Source organism: Lepisosteus oculatus, chromosome 1 (assembly GCF_040954835.1).
Source record: "Lepisosteus oculatus isolate fLepOcu1 chromosome 1, fLepOcu1.hap2, whole genome shotgun sequence".
NCBI lineage: Eukaryota > Metazoa > Chordata > Actinopteri > Semionotiformes > Lepisosteidae > Lepisosteus > Lepisosteus oculatus.
Window position 1 is genome coordinate 6,580,647 of NC_090696.1, and position 20,413 is coordinate 6,601,059.

General features: G+C 45.4%; 1 protein-coding gene across 1 annotated transcript; it reads right to left on the reverse strand.

Annotated features, from left to right (window-relative positions):
* Positions 1-741: 741 nt before the first annotated feature.
* nelfa (negative elongation factor complex member A) lies at positions 742-19,475 on the reverse strand. The gene is made up of 11 exons (XM_006629145.3): positions 19,194-19,475; positions 15,333-15,504; positions 14,509-14,670; positions 12,566-12,655; positions 11,574-11,701; positions 10,628-10,697; positions 9,052-9,140; positions 7,427-7,535; positions 6,566-6,864; positions 5,948-6,047; positions 742-3,948 (listed from the first exon to the last, which is right to left on the reverse strand). The coding sequence occupies exons 1-11, from the start codon at positions 19,401-19,403 to the stop codon at positions 3,764-3,766; spliced, it is 1,614 nt and encodes a 537-aa protein (XP_006629208.1). The 5' UTR covers positions 19,404-19,475; the 3' UTR covers positions 742-3,763.
* Positions 19,476-20,413: the final 938 nt, after the last annotated feature.

Here is a 20,413-nt window from a genome sequence, read left to right on the forward strand (position 1 = left end):
CCAGTTTATAGTGATACTAAGTGAACAAGCTTGTTTTCCATACAAACGGAAAGATGATGTTGGCCAAAAGTAGCAAGTTAGGACAGGGGTTCCCCTTCCTGGTTCTGTAGACCCACACACCTGGTTCTTGCAGTGCAATACAGACACACTCCCTGTGGAGTATTCAAAACCCTCAGTCTCAGTTAACACTGAACTTCTTCAGAAATAGCAGTGAACCTGAAGAGGAAACTGTGGATGTGCTTCTAGAACTCAAGATAAGGGGGAACTCAGTTCCTCTCAGTAGTCTGGCTTCTTTCAGGGCACGGCTGGAGAAGACCCCAGATCAATTATCTACTACCTTTCTATTTGTTCTCGTCTATTGAGCTGCAAGTCTTTTTAGAAGCTGCTGATAGAACTCACATGGGAGAAATGATGTGCAACTCATTGCACATGATTTAAATATGGTGAGAAAAAAAGCTCATTTTTAACTTTAAACAGTGTGAGGACACTCACTTTTGGGTCTACCTGTAATCGACCAAAAGTAGATTTTTTTTTCCCCCTGCAGGTTAATTTGTGAATGGGAATAAGTGATTTAAACATTTACTCAGATGTTTTAATGACTCTAGACATTTTAGCTGTGGACAAGATTTGAGAGACACTTTAAAAGGTAAGGGGGCTCTGTAGCATGCTGTATGCTGGAGTCAGGACTGTGTGGGTGTTCAGACATACATCACAAGACCCCTGACAGAAGAGGACATGTGGAAAGGCCCAGATTCAGGTTTTATTCGATCTAATTAAGAGCTCCTTTCGGACAGCCTGGTACATTCAAAAAGTCAAAAAGATCACTGTTAAGCCCAATGAGTTCTTCGGCTTCTATCGTAGCATAAATGAGAACCATGTGGGACACAATAACTGCTATGCTTCTTAAAACCAGCCTTTTTTTAAAAAGCCCTTAAAACACTAAATGTTCATTTTCTTGTGGTCAATCTTGAGATCATGTTGTGGGAACCCAAAAGGTTTACAAGAATGTATTTTATACATGTACTATTCACGTTCACCAAGTTTGAGACAGAAGGGATTTTGCTCCTCCATAAATATAACCATTTGAAGAGCTCTATATTCTGGTGAAGCAGTAGCATTTCATAATGCAAGATTTTTAAATTGTGTAATATCGTACTATACTTACTCAATTACATTCTTTATCCCTTTTGGTCTTAAGTCTATCCTATGCAACATTTCATAAGAACCTGCAGGGAAGTAGCTTAGTGAACTCTTCAGTGAATACCCAAAGTGCATGGTCATCTACATACAAATATAAAATTGACACTTTTCTTTATATGCTCTCGCAGCTTCGAATCATCAATCCTTAACTTGTCTTGCTGCCACAACCCCTGTAATAGATCAGGACAGAGCAGGGGTTGTCCATCCTGCTGGGGACACCCACACCTGCTGGTTTTCACTGGAACTGAGCTCTTTACTTAAATCCTAAATCAAAGCCACAGGTTGCTGGGTTAGAACCTTTTTTCCCCGTTTTTCTCTTCTACTCATAGGTTGGAGATTTGAAACAACTTAAAACAAAAATAGTTAAAAAGCCAACCTTGTATATGGAAAACAATCCAAGAGTTCATACTCAAACTACCATCGGATCCATCCATCCTTTTAAGCTCTTTCTCATGTCATGGGGGAGCCGGAGCCTATCCCAGCAGCAGAAGGCAAGGTACATCCTGGGTGGGACGCCAGTCAAACTCACTCACACCAGGCCTAATCGTCCCAGAAAACAATGAACCTAACAGTATGTTTTTGGACCGTGGGAAGAAACCCCCTCTCTCGGACAGCACATACGACCTCCACACAGACAGCACCCCAGGGCCAAGACCAAACCCCGGGCCCCAGTGCTGTGAAGTAGCAACGCCAATCATCGCGTCGCCATGCCACCCCATTTTTATCCTCATCCTCCTGCGACTAGCTACACCACAATCTGAACCACCGATAAAGAATCAGATCAAGCGGAGGACGTAAAAAAACTCCATGCAGCTATCGGATCTCTCTTAGAGTTCCATTGTGTAACCGAACACACGGGTGCAACGAAAACCAGCAGGTCTGTGGATCCCCGGGACTTGGCCGGGGAACAACCCGCCTTTCGGCCACACTGGCGGCTGTCAGTCCGTTCATCATTCCCTTCCGGGTGCCAGAGGCACTCTGGAAGGAGCACAGCGCTCCCGGCACACGACACGGAAAGCTCAAGGACGCCCCCACTAGAGCCAGGGATCGCTGTGGTGCAGCAGGGCAGGGATTCTCTGGCTTCCTGAAGCCCAATCAATGCACAGGGGCCCTTTGCCAGCTGTGTGCCACTGAATGGGTGATGACAAATGGCGGCTGCTTCAGCCAGAGGTGTGTGCGCTACAGGCGGTGCCCCACCGAGTTACTCAGAAACCCCTGGAAGTCTTCTTCCCCGAAATGCTGCTGTATTACAAAAGACAAACAAAATGCCATCGTTGGAGATCTGTGAACCATACAAGGGGGGGGTCCTGCTTTCAGCACGACATCAGGACGTTTATTATTGTTTTTTATAAAACAGCAGCATTACATGTTGCACACAGCACTTGAAGCAACCTGGATTTTCACAAACGGAAAAATGGACCATCGCGCACGGTAACACAAGAAAAAATACACAAAAAGAAATGCATTGAGAGGTTAACGGTTATTAAAAAAAAATCTTTTTTGTGGTCTTGCTTGGTTGATACAGTATAGCAGTCCCTTTTCATTGGATGGTTCTCATGCTAAACTGTTTTCACCTCTCATCAAGATTGTGAGATCTCACAATGAACCTGTGTCCCAGTCAATAAAAGTGGATTTTCATACAAGGGCGTTTCTCAGGCACCAAACAAAATAACTGTAAAACCTGGTAGTTTTGAGCGGGGGTTTAAAAGAATGGCTCTCACTACTGTGCAGTTGATCTGGGGATAGGTAACGAATCTAGATCAGGAGTCTTGAACCCTGGTCCCAGAAAGACCCCAATCCTGTCATTATTACAGGTCACACTAAATCACCCACTCTTCAAACATTAGAAACACTTGTTTAGCTACTTGATCAATTAAGGAAGTTATGTTTTGATAAAGAGAACATTGGTCCTTTGTTTCATCTCTCAATTACGTAACTGAACACACCACCTATTTAACTGATCAATTTCAGGAGGCCTGGAACAAGGATACTGAGATCGCTTAATTGCTGCCTGTAAGAGGTCCTGGACTGCACTGGGGCGCTGCGGGACCAGGGTCGGAGAACCTGCTCTAGATATTATGGGTCGTTGCTCCTCAGGCACAACTAAAACAAGACCGGCTCCTTGCAGCTTCTGCCAATCAGTACATTAACTGGGGCTCCTAATAGCTGAGCTCTTCCCTTCTTGGCACGGTTCGATCCAAACTTTGTGCCGGACGGCTCCGAAGAGCCCGATGGCATGGCAGAAAGCGGCAGGTGCCAGTTCTAGCCAGCAGGAAAGCTCGGCTCCAGCGGGAGTCTCCAGTCCAACGCTGGGGAAACGACTGGAAGGCACCGCCTCAGCAATCTGAAGGGAGGTCACCGGAGGGCTTTCAAAAACAAAAGCAGAAGAACAAGGAACCCCCTACCCCCACCCCCAAAAAAAAGGCTGGATTCTGAAAAAAAAAAAACCCCGATCCCCAGCGTCTGCCCGCCGTGAACTGGAGAGTTCCTGGAGGACGACTGCCTCCCGCGTCCCTACAGGGCAGGGAATCCCAAACTCCACGCCGGCCCCCCGGCGCCCCCCTCAGGACACGTTGGTGATGGGTTTGTACTTCTTGAGTCTGGTCCACTGGCCTGTGGAATAGTTCATCTCGAACACCGTGTCCACCAGCATGGTGGTGCTGCCTGTGCCGTCCGCCTTTGGCAGCACCTCCGTGTGCTCGCTCAGCTTGATCTGGATGATGTCGCCCTGCTCGGGGCACGGGTTCTCTGGATGGGACGAAGCAGAGGGGGAGGAGGAGGAAGAGGAAGGGGAGGGAATGAAACATGACACTTATCTCCTGGAAACAAAGGGCTCTCTTTTCGTACACCTTGTTTAGCCAATGTGGCAAAACCAGCAATGTATGCAGGATCAGGCCATGCATTGTTACGATGCTCCCAAAAGCATCGATGGGGCGGAGCGTTGGCTCTGTGGCTTAGGATCTGGGCCTGTGGGTGAAAGGTTGCTGGTTCAAATCCCGCAGCCAGCAGAGTAATCCTACTCCGTTGGGCTCCTGAGCAAGACCCTTAACCCCACTACTCCAGGGGCGCTGTACAATGGCAGACCCTGCGCTCTGACCCCGGGCTCTCTCCCTATCTGTGTGTCTCATGGAGAGCAAGCTGGGGTATGCGAAAAGATAATTCCTAATGCAAGAAATTGTAAAGGGTTAATAAAGTAATGTTAAAAAATAAAAATGCCAAAATGTACTGTAATATTACACCAATTATGTAAGCATGACTTTTCGTCATGCGAAATTTCACATTCGAGGAATGAATTTCTTTTGTATAACAAGGGGATGGGTGTCTGGATTATAGACTATCTGACCTGCAGGGCACAGTTTGTACGGCTACAGAGCTGTATGTCCCAACAGGTTGCTAGCAGTACTGAGGCTCCACAGGGGACTGTCCTTGCTCCATTTCTGTTTACTTTTTACACCTCTGACTTCAGGTACAACTCTGAGACATGTCATCTGCAGAAGATCTCGGATGACTCTGCAATTGTGGGGTGTATTAGTGAGGGGAGGCAGGAGGAATATAGGAGCTTGAAAAATCAACATTATGGAGTGGTGTCATCTTAACCATCTCCAGCTAAACACCAGCAAGACTAAAGAAATGGTCATGGACTTTAGAAGGAATAAGTCTCCGCTGAACCCTGTTTCCATCCAGGGTGAGGACATAGAGGGGGTGCAGTCCTACTTGTACTTAGGGGTACACCTGGATGATAAGCTGGAGTGGCCGGTTAACACTGACACCTTGTAAAAGAAAAGTCAGAGCCGACTATTTTCTTAGGAGACTCGGGTCCTTTGTTGTGTGTGGAACACTGCTACACATTTTTTATGAATCAGTGGTGGCAGCGGCCATCTTCCACGCTGTGGTGTGCTGGGGCAGCAGCGTCCTGACAAGAGATGCAAATAGGCTCAATAAACTTATCAAGAAGGCTGGCTCTGTGTTGGGGATGAGCCTTGACCCCCTGGAGGTGGTGGCTGAGAGAAGAATGCTGACCAAGCTCACAGCCATCATGAACAACGCCTCTCATCCGCTTCATGGGACTGTTACTGGGCAGCGGAGCACATTTAGCACCAGACTGCTCCAGCTACAGTGTTCAAGGGAACGTTTCCGCAGGTCTTTCCTCCCGGCAGCTGTCAGGGTGTATAATGCTGCCCTAGGCTAGGACTGTCAGCCCTTCATTTGCTCGTCTATGGACAGCATGTTGCACCATTGTACTTTTTTTGGACACTCAATCTGTACCTATGCATGTTTTGCACATATTTTTTTGTTTTTACAGTGACTATGAGCATATTTTGCACACACATATGTATATATTTTATATTTATTTTGTATTACTGTACGTATTTTAATTTTCCGTCTATTCTGATGTCTGTTTTTACTTGTCTTGTGCTGGGCTGCTGTAACACATCAATTTCCCTTCGGGATCAATAAAGTCTTACCTATCCATCATCAGCTATATTGCCAGAAAAATGAAAAATATAATTTTTCATCCTGCTATTAACACTACATTCTACAGGATCAGTTAGGAAGAAGCCATCCATTTAGTATTAAACATAGGAAATACATTAACCCAAAAGATTGGAAAAGGAAACCACATTAGCCTCTTGATAAAAATAATTTAACATTTGTGCAGACAGCAAATTAAACCCTTACTGTCCGAGTGTGGTGTAAGAGATCAGCCTGGCTTACAGAACACAGGGATAAAAAACAACTCCAATACCTCTGGATCCTGCCATGAACCCCAAAATGAGGGCCTTCTCAGGTCGTGTAACCTTGTTTGCCGTCTTAAACATTTCCTGGGCGGCGTACATCTGTTCTCGCTGTGAAAGGCAGGAGTGGAAGCACATTTATTACATGAAAAGCAAAAAAAGACAATTCAGGAAATCTTATCTGACTGTTTATGTTTAAGAATAAAATGAATCAATATGAATAAGTTACGATTTACGGAAAGACTTCAAAACTTCGAATCATGACCGAAGAAGTTAATCAACAAAGGCAAAATGGCATAAGTACAATTTTAAAAATAGGTTATCACTGTTTTCCAGCTATTGAGTGGAAACGTTTACATTTCTACATTTAGAAAATTATTTTATTTAAAAAAACAAAAACAAAATATATCTTTAGAGCAACAGATGGTTCAGAGAGGAGGCCATTCAGCCCATCTATAGAGATAGGTAATTAGCAGGTAATTGAGACGAGGATCTCATCCAGCCTTTTCTTTGAAATAGATCTTATAATTAGTCACACGGCCACTGCTGGGGAGAAGAGGCGGAGCCGAACTCTGGTTGGCTGAGAGGGAAAGGGGGCGTGGCAGCCCAGTATAAGGGGCCAGACTCACGGTGAGCGAGAGGCTCTTTTTGGGTTGTGGCGGCTGGGGAGTCTGTTGCTGTGCTGTCTGAGCCAGTGGGGGCTGTGTCTGGGGCTCCTGCTGTGTGGCCGTCGAGGCTGCAGGCGGTGTGCTGATTGTCGGGGTGCTGGCGGGGGTGGGCGGAGAGGTCGGGGCCGTGGGGCTGGTGCTGCTGTTGTACATGGGCGTCCTCTGCTTGAACTGGCCGGGCAGCGTCGTGCTGGGCGGGGCCAGCTCATCCGACTGCCGGCTGGCCTGCAGAGTCTCCCGCGCTGAGCCACCTGCGCTGGCTGAAGAGGACACAGGGACAATTAACAGACCGGAAAAAAAAGAACAACAAACTCACAATTCTCTAAATATTTGTAAGACTGCAGACTGTAAGACTTACGAGTTGCTTCAGTTACTTTCTTATCCTTTGGGCAGCTGTAAAATTTTAACTTGACATGATGATACAGAGTGTTGCATTAACCTTGCACTGCGTAGCATACCAAATGTTTTTTTTTTACAAAATACAGACCTTAGATTTGAGAAAGGGTGAGGACAAAAAGAAAACGGCAAACAAATATAAAGATTGCACATTGAAAAAATAATAAGGGGTTATTTTAAATTTGCCTTCTTCTGAAGAGCAGTGCTAGCACACTGACACTACTGAGATTTACAGATTTCTTAATAATAAGATAAGAAAAATAAAATATTTAAGATTTAATTTCCTGTATGCTCAAGTACACTGCTCCAAAGACCTTCAGAAGTCAAAACAGTCCTATATATTGCGTGACAAATCCGTCTCTGGATCCACACGGATTCTCCACATCCTCCAGAGCCATCCCACACACAGTGCGGCGGAATACCCACCCTGTGTTTCGGAGCTGGGAATGTACGAAGATGACGGGACCATACTGGGAGTGGCAGGCAGGTAACTTGTAGAAGGTAATGCGCTCTCATTGCTTAAAGCACCAAGTTTCTGAAACAGACAGAAATAACACAGAAGAGCAGGGATCAGACCACAATACAGGTTTATGTAAAACCGTACGTATCCTTGCTGTGCATCAATTATCCCCATGAGGATTAATGTAAAAGATTGCTTTAGGCCCTTGGTCTCAGACATATAGTCTACACACTGGCATAAGCAGCACTGCGGTACTTATAATTTTTCTTACTTCACTAGCATGGCATGAGCATGAAGGAAAATAGGAAGTACATTCATGCAGTACAAGAATAAAAAATAACAAAGACTCATCTTCTTAGGCTCTGCAGTACTGTACAATAGTGGTGAGGCTTTCTTGGACTTTAGCCTGGCAACTGTCTTTTTATATATTTATTTCATGAACAATCAAAAACTAATTGAAAATTGTTTTTTATTATTTTGGTTTGGGGAGTTTTGCTGATGCACTATAATGCATGAAAGGCTATAAATAACTCCTGGAGAATATGTCTGGCATATTCATGATTAGAGTATGATGATGCACACAGCACACTACACATTCAATTATTAGGATAAAGGTAAGACAGTGTGTTGAAAGTAGTGTCATGACTTTGTGTCATTTTCCACTTGCCACTTTCCATCTTGAGCTCCGAAGCTCCGACAATGTAAAGTGTATCCCGGGGAATCCTGGTAAAAGTAAGCCACCAGCGTGTTTGTGCCGCAGTGCCTTACCGCTGTACCACCTGTCCTTCTACAACACTGTGGACATAACATCTGCAGCTACTTCAACACCAGCTGTTTCAAACACTTTTGCGTCTTCCATTCAAGCAGAACAGTTCTGTAAGTGAGAAGTCTGAAAGGATGGCGGGCACAGTGGGAGAGGTGGGCACAGTGGGAGAGGTGGGCACAGTGGGAGAGGTGGGCACAGGTGGGCACAGTGGGAGAGCTGGGCACAGTGGGAGAGGTGGGCACAGGTGGGCACAGTGGGAGAGCTGGGCACAGGTGGGCACAGTGGGAGAGCTGGGCACAGTGGGTGAGGTGGGCACAGGTGGGCACAGTGGGAGAGGTGGGCACAGTGGGAGAGGCGGGCGCAGGTGGGCACAGTGGGAGAGGCGGGCGCAGTGGGAGAGGCGGGCGCAGGTGGGCACAGTGGGAGAGGCGGGCGCAGTGGGAGAGGTGGGCACAGGTGGGCACAGTGGGAGAGCTGGGCACAGGTGGGCACAGTGGGAGAGCTGGGCACAGTGGGTGAGGTGGGCACAGGTGGGCACAGTGGGAGAGGTGGGCACAGTGGGCACAGTGGGAGACGTAGGCGCAGTGGGAGAGGTGGGCACAGTGGGAGAGGCGGGCGCAGGTGGGCACAGTGGGAGAGGCGGGCGCAGTGGGAGAGGCGGGCGCAGGTGGGCACAGTGGGAGAGGTTGGTGAGGTGGGCACAGTGGGCGCAGGTGGGCACAGTGGGAGAGGTGGGCACAGGTGGAGAGGTGGGCACAGTGGGCGCAGGTGGGCACCAGTTCCAGTGCAGGCTGCACACTTAAGAGAGAAAAGCCGTCTCCATACCTGTGTGGACACCAGGCCCGCCGCGTAGTCCGGCGTCACGTTTTCCACCACTGCTTCTTCCTTGGCAGGCTTCTCCCCAGCCTCCGCTTCTGCTCAACAACAACAAGAACAACAACAACAAAAAAACACCTGTCAATCCAGAGTGAAGGGAAACGGGCCAGAACCCAGCTGCTCCAGGACCGCTGCGCTTTCCTCTCTACCAGAACAGCGATTCACATTCAAATCACGAAGCCATGGCAAACCTGGAAAATGATTCCATAAATGATTCTTAAATTTGGGATTTTTGTTGTTAAACTGCAATTGCAATTTGGAAAAAATAATTTACACAGCAACAGAAAACCTACAAATCTTTCATCTCCTCTCTCCTCCACAATCCAGATGGGATGCAGATCTTTAATATGTTTCTTTGACCATTTTTATGGTCTGGCCACAAGATTATAAGCTCTAGCAAAAAAAGAATTGATTACAATGAACCTTAGTAATACTCTACTTGAATGAGACTAAAGAACAATATCCCAACTTCTTCATAAACACTACTCAACATTGTATGACTTCTCTTTGTTCAGTATCCTGTTCGCTGAAGCCAAAATATGACCAAACGATCGACACTGCATCTTTTTTAGATACCAGCTCAAATTCATTTGTACTTGAGTCATCCCTGCCTGACTGGGGTTCAGTATGAGCGCTCGGCACGCTTCTCTGTGTTTTGAATGAAGAACAAAGGTTGGACAAGCCAGAAGCATGTGACTGGATATGACGTCTGGGTGTTGGAGTTTTTAAGGGGACCGCTCATGAAAGCACACAGTGGGGAAAGTTTTTACCGAACATACCGATACAAGCAAAATAAAGTCGGGGAGAGATTCTTAACGTCGGTTTAGATGAATATTTGATATATCGCCCAGCCCTATATGGAAGAGTTATGACTGTGGGTTTTAGCCTCATTCAAGTAAACTGTAAGCTGAACCCCTTACTGATCTTTCTTAAAAACATTATTGTCGTGTTAACTGAATTGAATTAATGGAATTGTGTCCTTCCTAAAAGAAAAAAGAGCAGTATTTTCCTGAACTGCGCTGCCCTGAGTTTAAAGAGCTCAGCAGTGAGGCTCTGCAGGCTTTAGCCAAAAACTTCCAGGCCCTCTGAGGGGGTCATCATGGATACAGCCCGAACAGACTCGGGTAAGAGTCACTCCTTCTTTTTCTGGCCTCAGGTCAAAGAGGAGTCAATGTTCTGTTTGTGCACAGAGAGCAAGAGCGAACAAGCAGCTTGGGAAACCAGAGCAGCCGTGTTCAAGGCTCGTACCCGGCCTCTTTAAACACCCCTCTGTCACCCGAGAAAAGGAGACAAGGTAAAAAGAAAATACTATGTCAAAGATGGCCGAGAGACAATTTACTAACATGTTACTAACCAATAATCTTATTAATAATTCATTAATTGCTAATTGTCAGAAAAAACAGAAAGCAAATCAAACACTGTAGTGGAGGTCATCCTCCCAAATGTAAAAATTCAGCATCTCTTCTGATTGCAGCTGCTAAGCCAGGAGTATCAGGGACAGGCAATGCTGACTGAGCGCAGTTACCTAACGTCTTTCTTCTCCTCTTGGCTTCTCTTCCAGCACCAACCATATCCAGCTCCGAGATGTCTAGCAGCTGTGTGAAAAGATACATAAAGAACGTGAGAGGCTATTACTTCTTCCAGCGGTCACCCAGGAAATCTGAAAAACGTCTGTGTCCTGTTCGTGGCATTAGGAACAATACAATACCATTTCAGACTTCTAATAAAGAAATCATTTAGAACAGGACAAATCAATCTGCAGCCTCCCCCCAGTCCAGTCCATTAGCTCAATTGTTGCACTAATTAGCCCCTTTATTAAGTTAGCTGATGATCATCAGAATTAATATAGCAATTAAGCTGCAAGTTGTACAAAGGAGAGGACCGGAAGAACCGCAAAGTGAGAAACCCTGTATTAAAGAGAGATGAATGGGAATTTTGAGCTTTAAACTAAGTTTTTACAATGTAAGGACAACATACAAAATCCCAACCCAATCATAAAGCATCTAATATTGAGAAGCAATGATCGGTGACACCAACTGACAAAGAAACATTCTATTGCACTATTTAGCTTTTCCGTTTTTGTAGTTTTCTTTTCCACAGAGACACCCTTCCAATAATAAGAAAATAAAAATGGTTACAAGTGAGAAGATCTGGCCCATTTAACAATTAGTAGCTAATTGATCAGAGGAATGTTATCCATTTCTTGAAAGAAGCCAGGGTATTTTCGTCAACAATATGGCTGAGTTAGCCTGGCCCACAAACCCACAACTCTTTGCGTAAAGAAGCGCCTCCTGTTCTCAGTTTGAAATGCACTTTCCCACAGCTCCCCTCTGGTTTGTTTCTCCCTGTCGGCTGGGATTAGATCTACCGAGCTACCTTTCTCAACACCTTCGAGCATGTTGAAGAAACAAAACCTTCTTCCCAGAACGTGACCCCAGGACGCGAATACACCGACCCCTGGCTCCCCTTACCTTGACACCCCTCTCCTTGCGCATGGGGGTCCTGGGTGGGGGGATGGGCGTTCTGTTGGTGGCTGGGCTGAACATGCTGGGGTTCGTAGGGCTCCTGAAGGGGGCTTTTGGTATTCCTTTGAGGGGGGCTGCAGAGGAGCAACAGAGAAAGTGACAGAGAGGAAGGGTGGTGGCTGCTACACATGACTGATAATAAGCAATAACACTTACAAACTAATTTCATTCCACACAAGCCAGACTGATTATTTCCATCCTTGCAATCTTCCCCACGCCATGACACCAGGAAGTTATGACCTTTTGTATGGTGCATGTCTAACTCTCTTTTGGCATAGGACACTAGATAAGAATCAGACTAGTAGAAAAAAATAACTCCTTAGCTGTAGTGGGATTGTGGCATTCTGGCGTGCTGCACAGAGCAAAGTGTCCAAGATTCTGTAACTAACTGGAAGCCGGGTGCTTTGGATATAGGCATTAAATATTTTCTTTGTGAATATCTGCATCCTCCCCGTTCCCTGGACCAAGCACCTTCCAGTACGTTGACAATGCGCAGGCATAAGATTATATCACGTGCCGCAGACACTGTGGTCCAGGGTTCCCGAAAGAGACACTTGTCATGCATCCCAGTGCTCTCGGCACATAAACAGAGCCTTACACTCTATCAGGGGCCTCATCCAGGAATGAACACGCATCACCTAGGGCTTAAGGCAAACTGTTGAAGAACACTTAATGACTGTATCAGCACAGGTCTTTAGAACATCTGCAGATTACAATTATCTCATTCCAACAAGTCACTTATTTCATTAACAATTAACAATACCTCTGGCAAGTAAGGGCAGGTTATGGCAATCAAGAATAACTTACAGGCATATAACAGGAATTTAATTTCACATCTGCATTTTTTCTCACTTCAAAGTGATATGTTTACAGTAGCTGTCAGGAGATGTGCACGTCTGAGTCTTTGAGATGCGTACCCGGAGTATTTTTTAACTTACTTGTTGTGTCAATTTTCTTGACTAAGCCCCTTCCTTTGGCATGAAAAGGCACTCCAGCACTCTTCTTAAGTTGCTGAGCTGTTTCAGTGGCTGAAAATAGGGGAAAAAGCAAAGAGGATAACACGACTGACTCAAATGATGTTTACTGCATAAGGGTTGCAAACGAGGGGAGGCCAATCAGGCCCTTTAACCTGTTTAGTAGTTAGTCATTAACGGATCAGTGGATCTCATCTAGACTTCTCTTGAAAGAAAACAAGACATTCCCTTGTTTCACACTCCCACAACCCTTGGGGTAAAGAACTACCTCCTGTTCTCGGTTTTAAATGTCCTCTATTTTCTCACCACTGCGTTCTCGATCAATCACGCCTCAAGACCTCCTAGCGCTAGCCGTGCAATGCAATAAAGTTTAGGAATAAAAAGCATCGACCACAACATTCTGGAAATACACGGGGGCTGAAAACCGTGACTGGGGCTTCAGAAGAAGGCTAGAAATGTGAAAGGGGTTAACTGCCTTTGAGTAAGGACAGTGAAACCAAATCTCACACTATCAAAACAAAAAAAAAAACACACTAGTCACAGAAATACAAAAAATAAGGAGAAAGGAGGCATCCCAACAGGCTTTGCTTTTATGAGTTTTGCCTTTGGGCCCATGCTAGTTGTTTCAACAGGCTGCAGAATAGGACCCCCTGCTGCATAAAGACTTTTCATATCTGACCACGCTCTGCTGCTCTGCATGAAACACAAACAGATGGTTTTTTCGTTTTGATGCAGTGTGGCTTCCTGTTCTTGCATGACACCTCAGTTTCCACCAGCACTGTTCTGCTCTTATCAGCACAGTTATAGAGTAACACAGCCCTCTCTACCACCAGCTAACCTGACCGTGATGAGGATAAACAAAACAAATGCTGCAAATTTCTCACATTTCTTAACTCCTTCGCAACACTGAAATGGCAGCTAGAGAAGTGTTTTTCCCACAGGCAATAAAGTCCTACAAAATACCTTTCAGGTACAACGCACGGAGTTTAAAGGGACTCAGTCCAAAGTATTTAGAGTACTCAAAGGTACTGATGATGGCAAGTCAACCAAGTGAATGTCTTCAGAATAAAAAGGAAAACGCAAAACAGAAGACACAATGGAAATTAAGAGGATGTTTGAAAACTGAGTACAGGAGGCACATCTTTACACAAAACGTTGTGGGGGCCTGGAACAAGCACAGGAACACTTAGAAGTGAGAGACCATTTGACCCATCTAGCCTGTTGGCTCTTAGTAGTGCACTGACTCAATGATCTCATCTAACCATTCCTGGTGCCAGGTTATCTGCTTCAACCACATGGCCAGGTAGCCTGTTCCATACTCCCACCACCCTAGTGGTAAAGAAGCGCCTTCTGTTCCGAGTTTTAAATGCACTTTAACATTGTTTCCACTGGTGTCACCTAGTTTGGGTTTTACCATTCACCCTGAAGATCTACTGGGCTGACACTGTCAGCGTCTTTGTGGATTTTTAATACTTGTATCATGTCCCATCATAGACTCCTCTGCTCAAGACTAAAACTAATCAGTTACTTCAGCCAGACAGTGCAAGACACTGCCTTCAAATATATGTTTGCTCTTCCCTAGACTGATGTTTAACAATTAATCTTATTAAATTAGAATAATATAAATTAATATTTTATTATTAAAGTGTTGACCAAAACTACACACTATATTCTAATATGAATATTCTTCAACATATACGCTTTTAACTATAGATCCTAATATTTTATTTGCTTTTTTATTGCCTCCTCACATCGTCCCTACTGTGGCTCTATCGGACCAGGGTTTGACTCCTCTGTTGTGGAGAGACCTACACGACTAACTGGACCGGGTGTCCCCAGAACCGGGGATGAGAGCCCCGTTTTAGACAGTGATGTGGTTTGTTCCACCAACCCCGGGACCCACTTACATTTCTGCAGCAGCTCCGCCCTGAGGGTGGCGCTCTTGGGCTTCCTCTTGAGCTGGAAGTGTTTGACGGGCGGGGTGAGGGGCCCCACCAGGGCGGTCAGGGCGTTCTTGTTCAGGTACTGGCACTCCAAGGGCAGCATGGCAGAGGCTTCACATTCGCTCACTGGGGCAAGGAGAGACGAGAGGGGCCTGAGAGAAGCCTCTCGTACAACAGGACATTCAGAGACTACAGTCACATCTTTTCTTCAGCCATGCCGCACAACGTCAGTGTCTTGACTATTTGCTGAAGAAATATCAGGGGAAAACACTGAATATTTACTGTGCTGAACAAGCTGGCGCAAAGGTCTTTTTTCAGGTCAAATAAGCAATATATCTTTCACGATACAGCACTGCCTGCTCTTAAAACTTGAGACATATGGGTACAAGTTTTGCTGCCGTCCACTTGCTGGAGATTAAGGCAGGAGCCCAGATAAAAAGTTAACATCCATTCGCAAGATCCTTTGCGAGTGCTGCATGAAGTGTGACTGCCACCTCAACGGCCAAGCTACGTTTCAACAAAGCAGCTGTCCTCGAGGCAAAGGCCAAGACAATGCACAAGAGTTCAACCAGCCCTGAGACGATGCAGGCCTTTATGAAGGAGTTGTCAATGTATCACCTTTATCCGAGTCAACTGTAACACGCAGGTGTGGCATTTGCGGAAGAAGAAAATGTGCTACTACTCTGCTTCATCTGCTGAATTGTGACCGCGGCCCAGCTGGAGCTCGGTCTCCCCTCGGGGGGATCCGGCCGGCTGGCTGGCTGGCGGGACTCAGCGTCGGCTCTTGCCTTTCTCCCGGAGCTCTCCCAGGATGTCCTGCACGTTGGGGTTCTGCTCCTCCAGATCCAGGTTCAGCGAGCCCGTCTCTGGGAAGGACTTCAGGATATCGGCCACCATCAGCACCCAGGGCTCTGAGTCCAGGGTGGCCAGCTGGATGATTTCGGAAAGGGCGTCCTTCATCTGCACAGAGACCCCCCCCGTTAATCCCACGTCATCACCCCACGCCGAAAAATAATACTTCCTTACATTTATACAGCGCTTTTCTGGACACTCCACTCAAAGAGGTCATGGGGACTCCCCTCCACCACCACCTGTGTGCAGCCCCACCTGGATGATGCAACAGCAGCCATAGTGCGCTATAACCCATAGTTCCAGGGTTATATAATGGCTGGCTGGCCAGAAAAATGACCACAGCATGTCGGTACTTTTACTGAAAAGTGGGATAGACTTTTGAAAGACACAAGGATACAGACGCAATGCCCAGATGGTGGCATAACGAGCAACAACTTTCATGACGCATTTACAATGACTGCTACTCGTGCAGGCTAGACAGTGAGAAAGAATTTTATGAGAGTAATACAATTCGCACATAGAGTTAAGAAAGAAAATTCTGTCACACAGAACCCCAGGACAACGGAGTACATCTGTGGTGCAACAGGTACAGAAACAATGCTCACAAGTGGAAAAGGCACGACCCCCTTCTCTCTGAACAGAACAACCCAGCAGCTGTGTTTCAGGGAGGACTTCGATACACACACAACACTGCCACCACTGGGGGCTTTTAAGGAACAGATATGTATATACTGTATACGACATTTAGGGTTACAAACAAGACAAACAAACATGGGTCCATCTAGTTCTTTTTGTAGACATCAGCTAATTGATCCAAACCTCTGTTTCTTGAAGGAAACATAGCTGGGTAGTTTGTTCCACACCGCCACAACACTTGGCGTAAGGAAGTGCTTCCTGTTCTGAGTTTCAAAAGCACTTCCACATAGCTCCCTCTTGTGCGCTCTGGTTCATGTTTCACTCTAGTCCACTCGGTGGACTGTCGGTGCCTCTGAGGGTTTGGAACACGTGAACCTTGAGCCTCTGTGGTGCTCTAGGTCATGGCCTGCCCAGCCCTGAGAGCTTCAGGACACCTGTGGTGCTGCACAAGGCTGCTCCCACTGAGCTGAACGGCCCACTGTCATCCCTCTGCAGTGATGGACCTAGATAGGGCTTTCAGTGACAGGAGGACCCGAGATTTGTAGATACAGTGTGGAGCCTGTCAGATATAATTACATCAGTGTCCTGCGGTTTCCACAACTGCCAGGCTCCTTGTGTTACCGTTAAGCCAAGTTCTCAAAACTCAACTCAAGACTCATACCTGATCTTTGATCAACTATGAAGGTGATACATTTAAGCAAAGTTGAGATCACGTTTGACCCAATTCTGAACGCCCTTCAACCCTTAACAATGGGAGTTTCCTTAATTGAAAACAAAAATACTTTTATTAGTTAATAAGCAACTTTCAGGTTTTCCTAAACTTTAGAAAGAAGTAGTATATGAGACTAGCTGGACTGGGCGTCTCCAGGACAAGGCTGGAGACCTCTGGAATACACTAAGAGTAAGATGTATTGCCTAATTGACATGCCATCTACTACCTGCTGGAGTGATGTAAACAGTGGAGTACCGCAGGGATCTGTACTAGGACTACTGCTGTTCTTAACTGATCTCAATTATCTATGTTCTGGAACAGTCAAAAAACTAATCAGGTTTGCAGAAGATACTAAATTAGCAAAAAAAAAACGGATTAGCAAACACTGCAGAAGAAACAAAGGAAATTAAAAAATTTGATCAAATTCATAACTCAGCAAACACCTGGCAGATGCCATTTAATTTTGACAAGTGCAGGATATTGCATGCAGTTAGTAAACTGCAAACTATAAAAATAAATAGACCTGAAGAGGCTACTTTGGTGTTTACGATGACACATCAATTAGATCTTCTGAGCCAATGGGGGTAAGCAATTAAAAAGGCAAACTAAATGTTGGGATAATTTAGGTAAAAGCTTAGAAGTGACGTCAAGGTAATGTTAAGATAAAATTGTATGATGCATTATTAAAGTCTCATTTAAAACACCCGAGTACAATATTGCTCACCGCATTCTAGAAAAGATCATGCTGCTCTCCCAGTCAGTCTAGGGAAGAGCAACTAGATACACTCATGGGCTGTCCTGCACTGACAGGCTGAAAGAACCCACCCTTCACGAACAGAGAAGATGACGAGGAAAACTGATACAGGTATTCCAAATCCCCAAGGGCACTGACTTCTTCAGAGTGAAAAGCGAAACACAAATTTAGAGGACATGGGTGGAAAGGAGGAGGAAGTGCGTTTGAAACCGAGAATAGGAGGCGTTTCATTACCCAAAGGGTGGCGGGAGTCTGGAACAAGCTGAGGCCACCACCCTGGCTTCTTTCAAAAACCAGATGAATGACATCTATGGATGAATTACCTAGAAATGACCACATGGGCTAGATGAGCAGAACTGCTGCTTCTTGTTTGTTACTTATAATTTATCACTACAAAACAGGAAGGATCTGTATATGTAAAACATCTTGCAACCACTTCACATCTGAGCACCTGTGCGTGACTTAAACCAAGGGGAATTTCCCTCTTAACTGTACGCATTCAAAAAATGTATTTCCAAAATACCCCCAAAGCCTACGAATGGAATTGCACATTAACGTTAAAGGGCATTTGTTAACTTATCTGTGCTGCAATATTCCATACAGCATTCTCGTTTATTTTTAAGCGCCATATTTCTTACTCCAATACTGAGGGTAGACAGATTCCTGGTTTCAAACAAACTCCCATCACAAACGATTTTTTTTGTATCGCCAATGAATCATCAAACCTAAATAGGTCCAGAACTACGCATAAGCCAGAACGATACCGTACATAAACTGCAGGGAACCGTACCAAACCGAAAAGGGTCTCGCTTATGCAATTCAGCAACTGCTTTGCAGAATCCTGCATTTAAAAATTCTTTAAAAACAAAACTAACTAAACCGACAGCGCTGGACAAAAGCTGTCAGGAGCTGCGTCGTGCCGACCGCTTCCACGCGTAAACAACCACAAAAACTACAAACAAGAATATAAACAACAAAACATTCTCCACATTTTGTATCATTATGACTTGTATATTGCTAAAAGCTGGCACGAAGCGGGAGTCTGTCAGGCAACACCGGAGTTTCGGTAGCGGTTTTCCGCCTCACCTGCTAAGCTGCTGTATCAAAAAGTCAAGTTAACGTTACTGGCCCAGGTACCGCCGAGACCCCTTCAAAAAATACAAAACGAAATAAGAAAGGGCGCTGGGAGAAGAGATGTGTAACTTTATTAAAAAAAAAACTACAGTTGAGAAACCCCGATCGCACGGGCACTCCAAGTGATGCCCCGGAGTTGCAAACACAAGAGCCGGTTTCGCCGCAAATTCGGTTCATTTAACGCCGCTTGGAGACCTGCTGTGTCTGCGCATGTTGTGCAGGATGATAACGCCGAGACTACGAATCGGTAAGGTGAGGCAAAACCGAGCACGTTTTTTTCCAGTCAGTGTATGAAGTCGCACCCCCCAGTCGTGCACACAAACCGCAGGCGAGCCCCAGCTTGTCATGTGCAGAGTTTTTTTTTAATTTAAAAACGAGTAACGCACGCTTTTAAAACTGCTCACGGGGTGTTATAAACGTGCTTGCATGCTGTGCGGGTTAAAAACCCGCCACTTCCCGCCCAAAACCGAACTGTTAGGTGGCCGAGACGGTTCTGTTTTCCTTTCAGCAGCGAGCAGGGCACTCGCTGCCTCTCCGAGCGGCTCCTGACAAGAGACCCACCTCGTCCACTGTGCGCCTCGGCAGATGCAGCATCCCGAGCAACAGTTTCAGCTTCACGGGAGGCGACAGGCTGGAGAAACATAGTCGGATGTTGTCGATGACAGAAACCGTGAGCAGCGAGGCGATGCTGGAGGGCGCCCACAGCTCGTCCGTCGATCCCAGCTTGTTGTGGAGCCACAGGCCGGTGTCGCTCTCCCTCATCGACGCCATCTTGGAAAAAGGAGCAAATAGTGTTCGGGCATTTTAAGAGGCTACCTAAGAAAACACACAACAACGGGCAGGACCCCCATGAGCCTCTGGTGTGCCGTAACACAAGATGGCCTCTGTCACAGCTGTACTTGGGGACGCGCCATCCCTGATGATGAAAACGGTCCTTATTAATTTTATTTTTCACTTCCAGGGCTCATTTCTGTGAACTAAATAATAACATAACTGCAGAAGAGAAACCCGCCTATATGTAAAATTACCTAATTAGAAAACGAAAGCCAATAGAAAACATCTTTATTAAATTCAGTTTTTAAATCGTAAATTTATCTGTAACACTCCATTTCTATGGATCCTGAAACACTTCATCAACCACTGAAGTACAGCACCTATCGTTGTCCCATTTGTCTCTATAATCCAGGAGCGGGATTTCTAAAATTGCCTAGAAACTAAATTAAAAGTATAATCTGGGCTCTACTTTCTGTTTACTGTGTGAAGCCTGAAAATGTAATAGTCCTGTAGGATTGTAAAAAGGTACTGTATCTGTATATTTGTATCTTAATATTTTTTCTTTCCTGTTTTCATCTCTTGATTGTAGTTATACATTTTTCAAAACCCGTGGCCTGTGTTGATTAAAGCATCAGCCCAAATTAATCTACAATACTGTGTTCATCATTTTGTAAAAGAAACGGTGCGTGATTTATTGAATTATCCGGCTTTGCAAACTAGGGTTGTAGCATGACGGCAATGTAAATGACAGATGTAAAGCCAAGTAGATTAAAATGAAATTGATATTTTAAAAAAAATCTTTAAAGATCGAATTTATTATTGATTTATACTAATGGCCCAAACAGTAATAAAACAGGGCATCCTGGGATGCCTTCCTCAAACAAAACTGTAATAAAAGTATTAAAAAAAGTTCTTGTTACAGAAACTCGTATAACATTTATCATTCACTAATCACTGAAGAACAGCACCCAAATTCCCCTCTGGGCTTGTTCAGTCTGTCTTGAAAG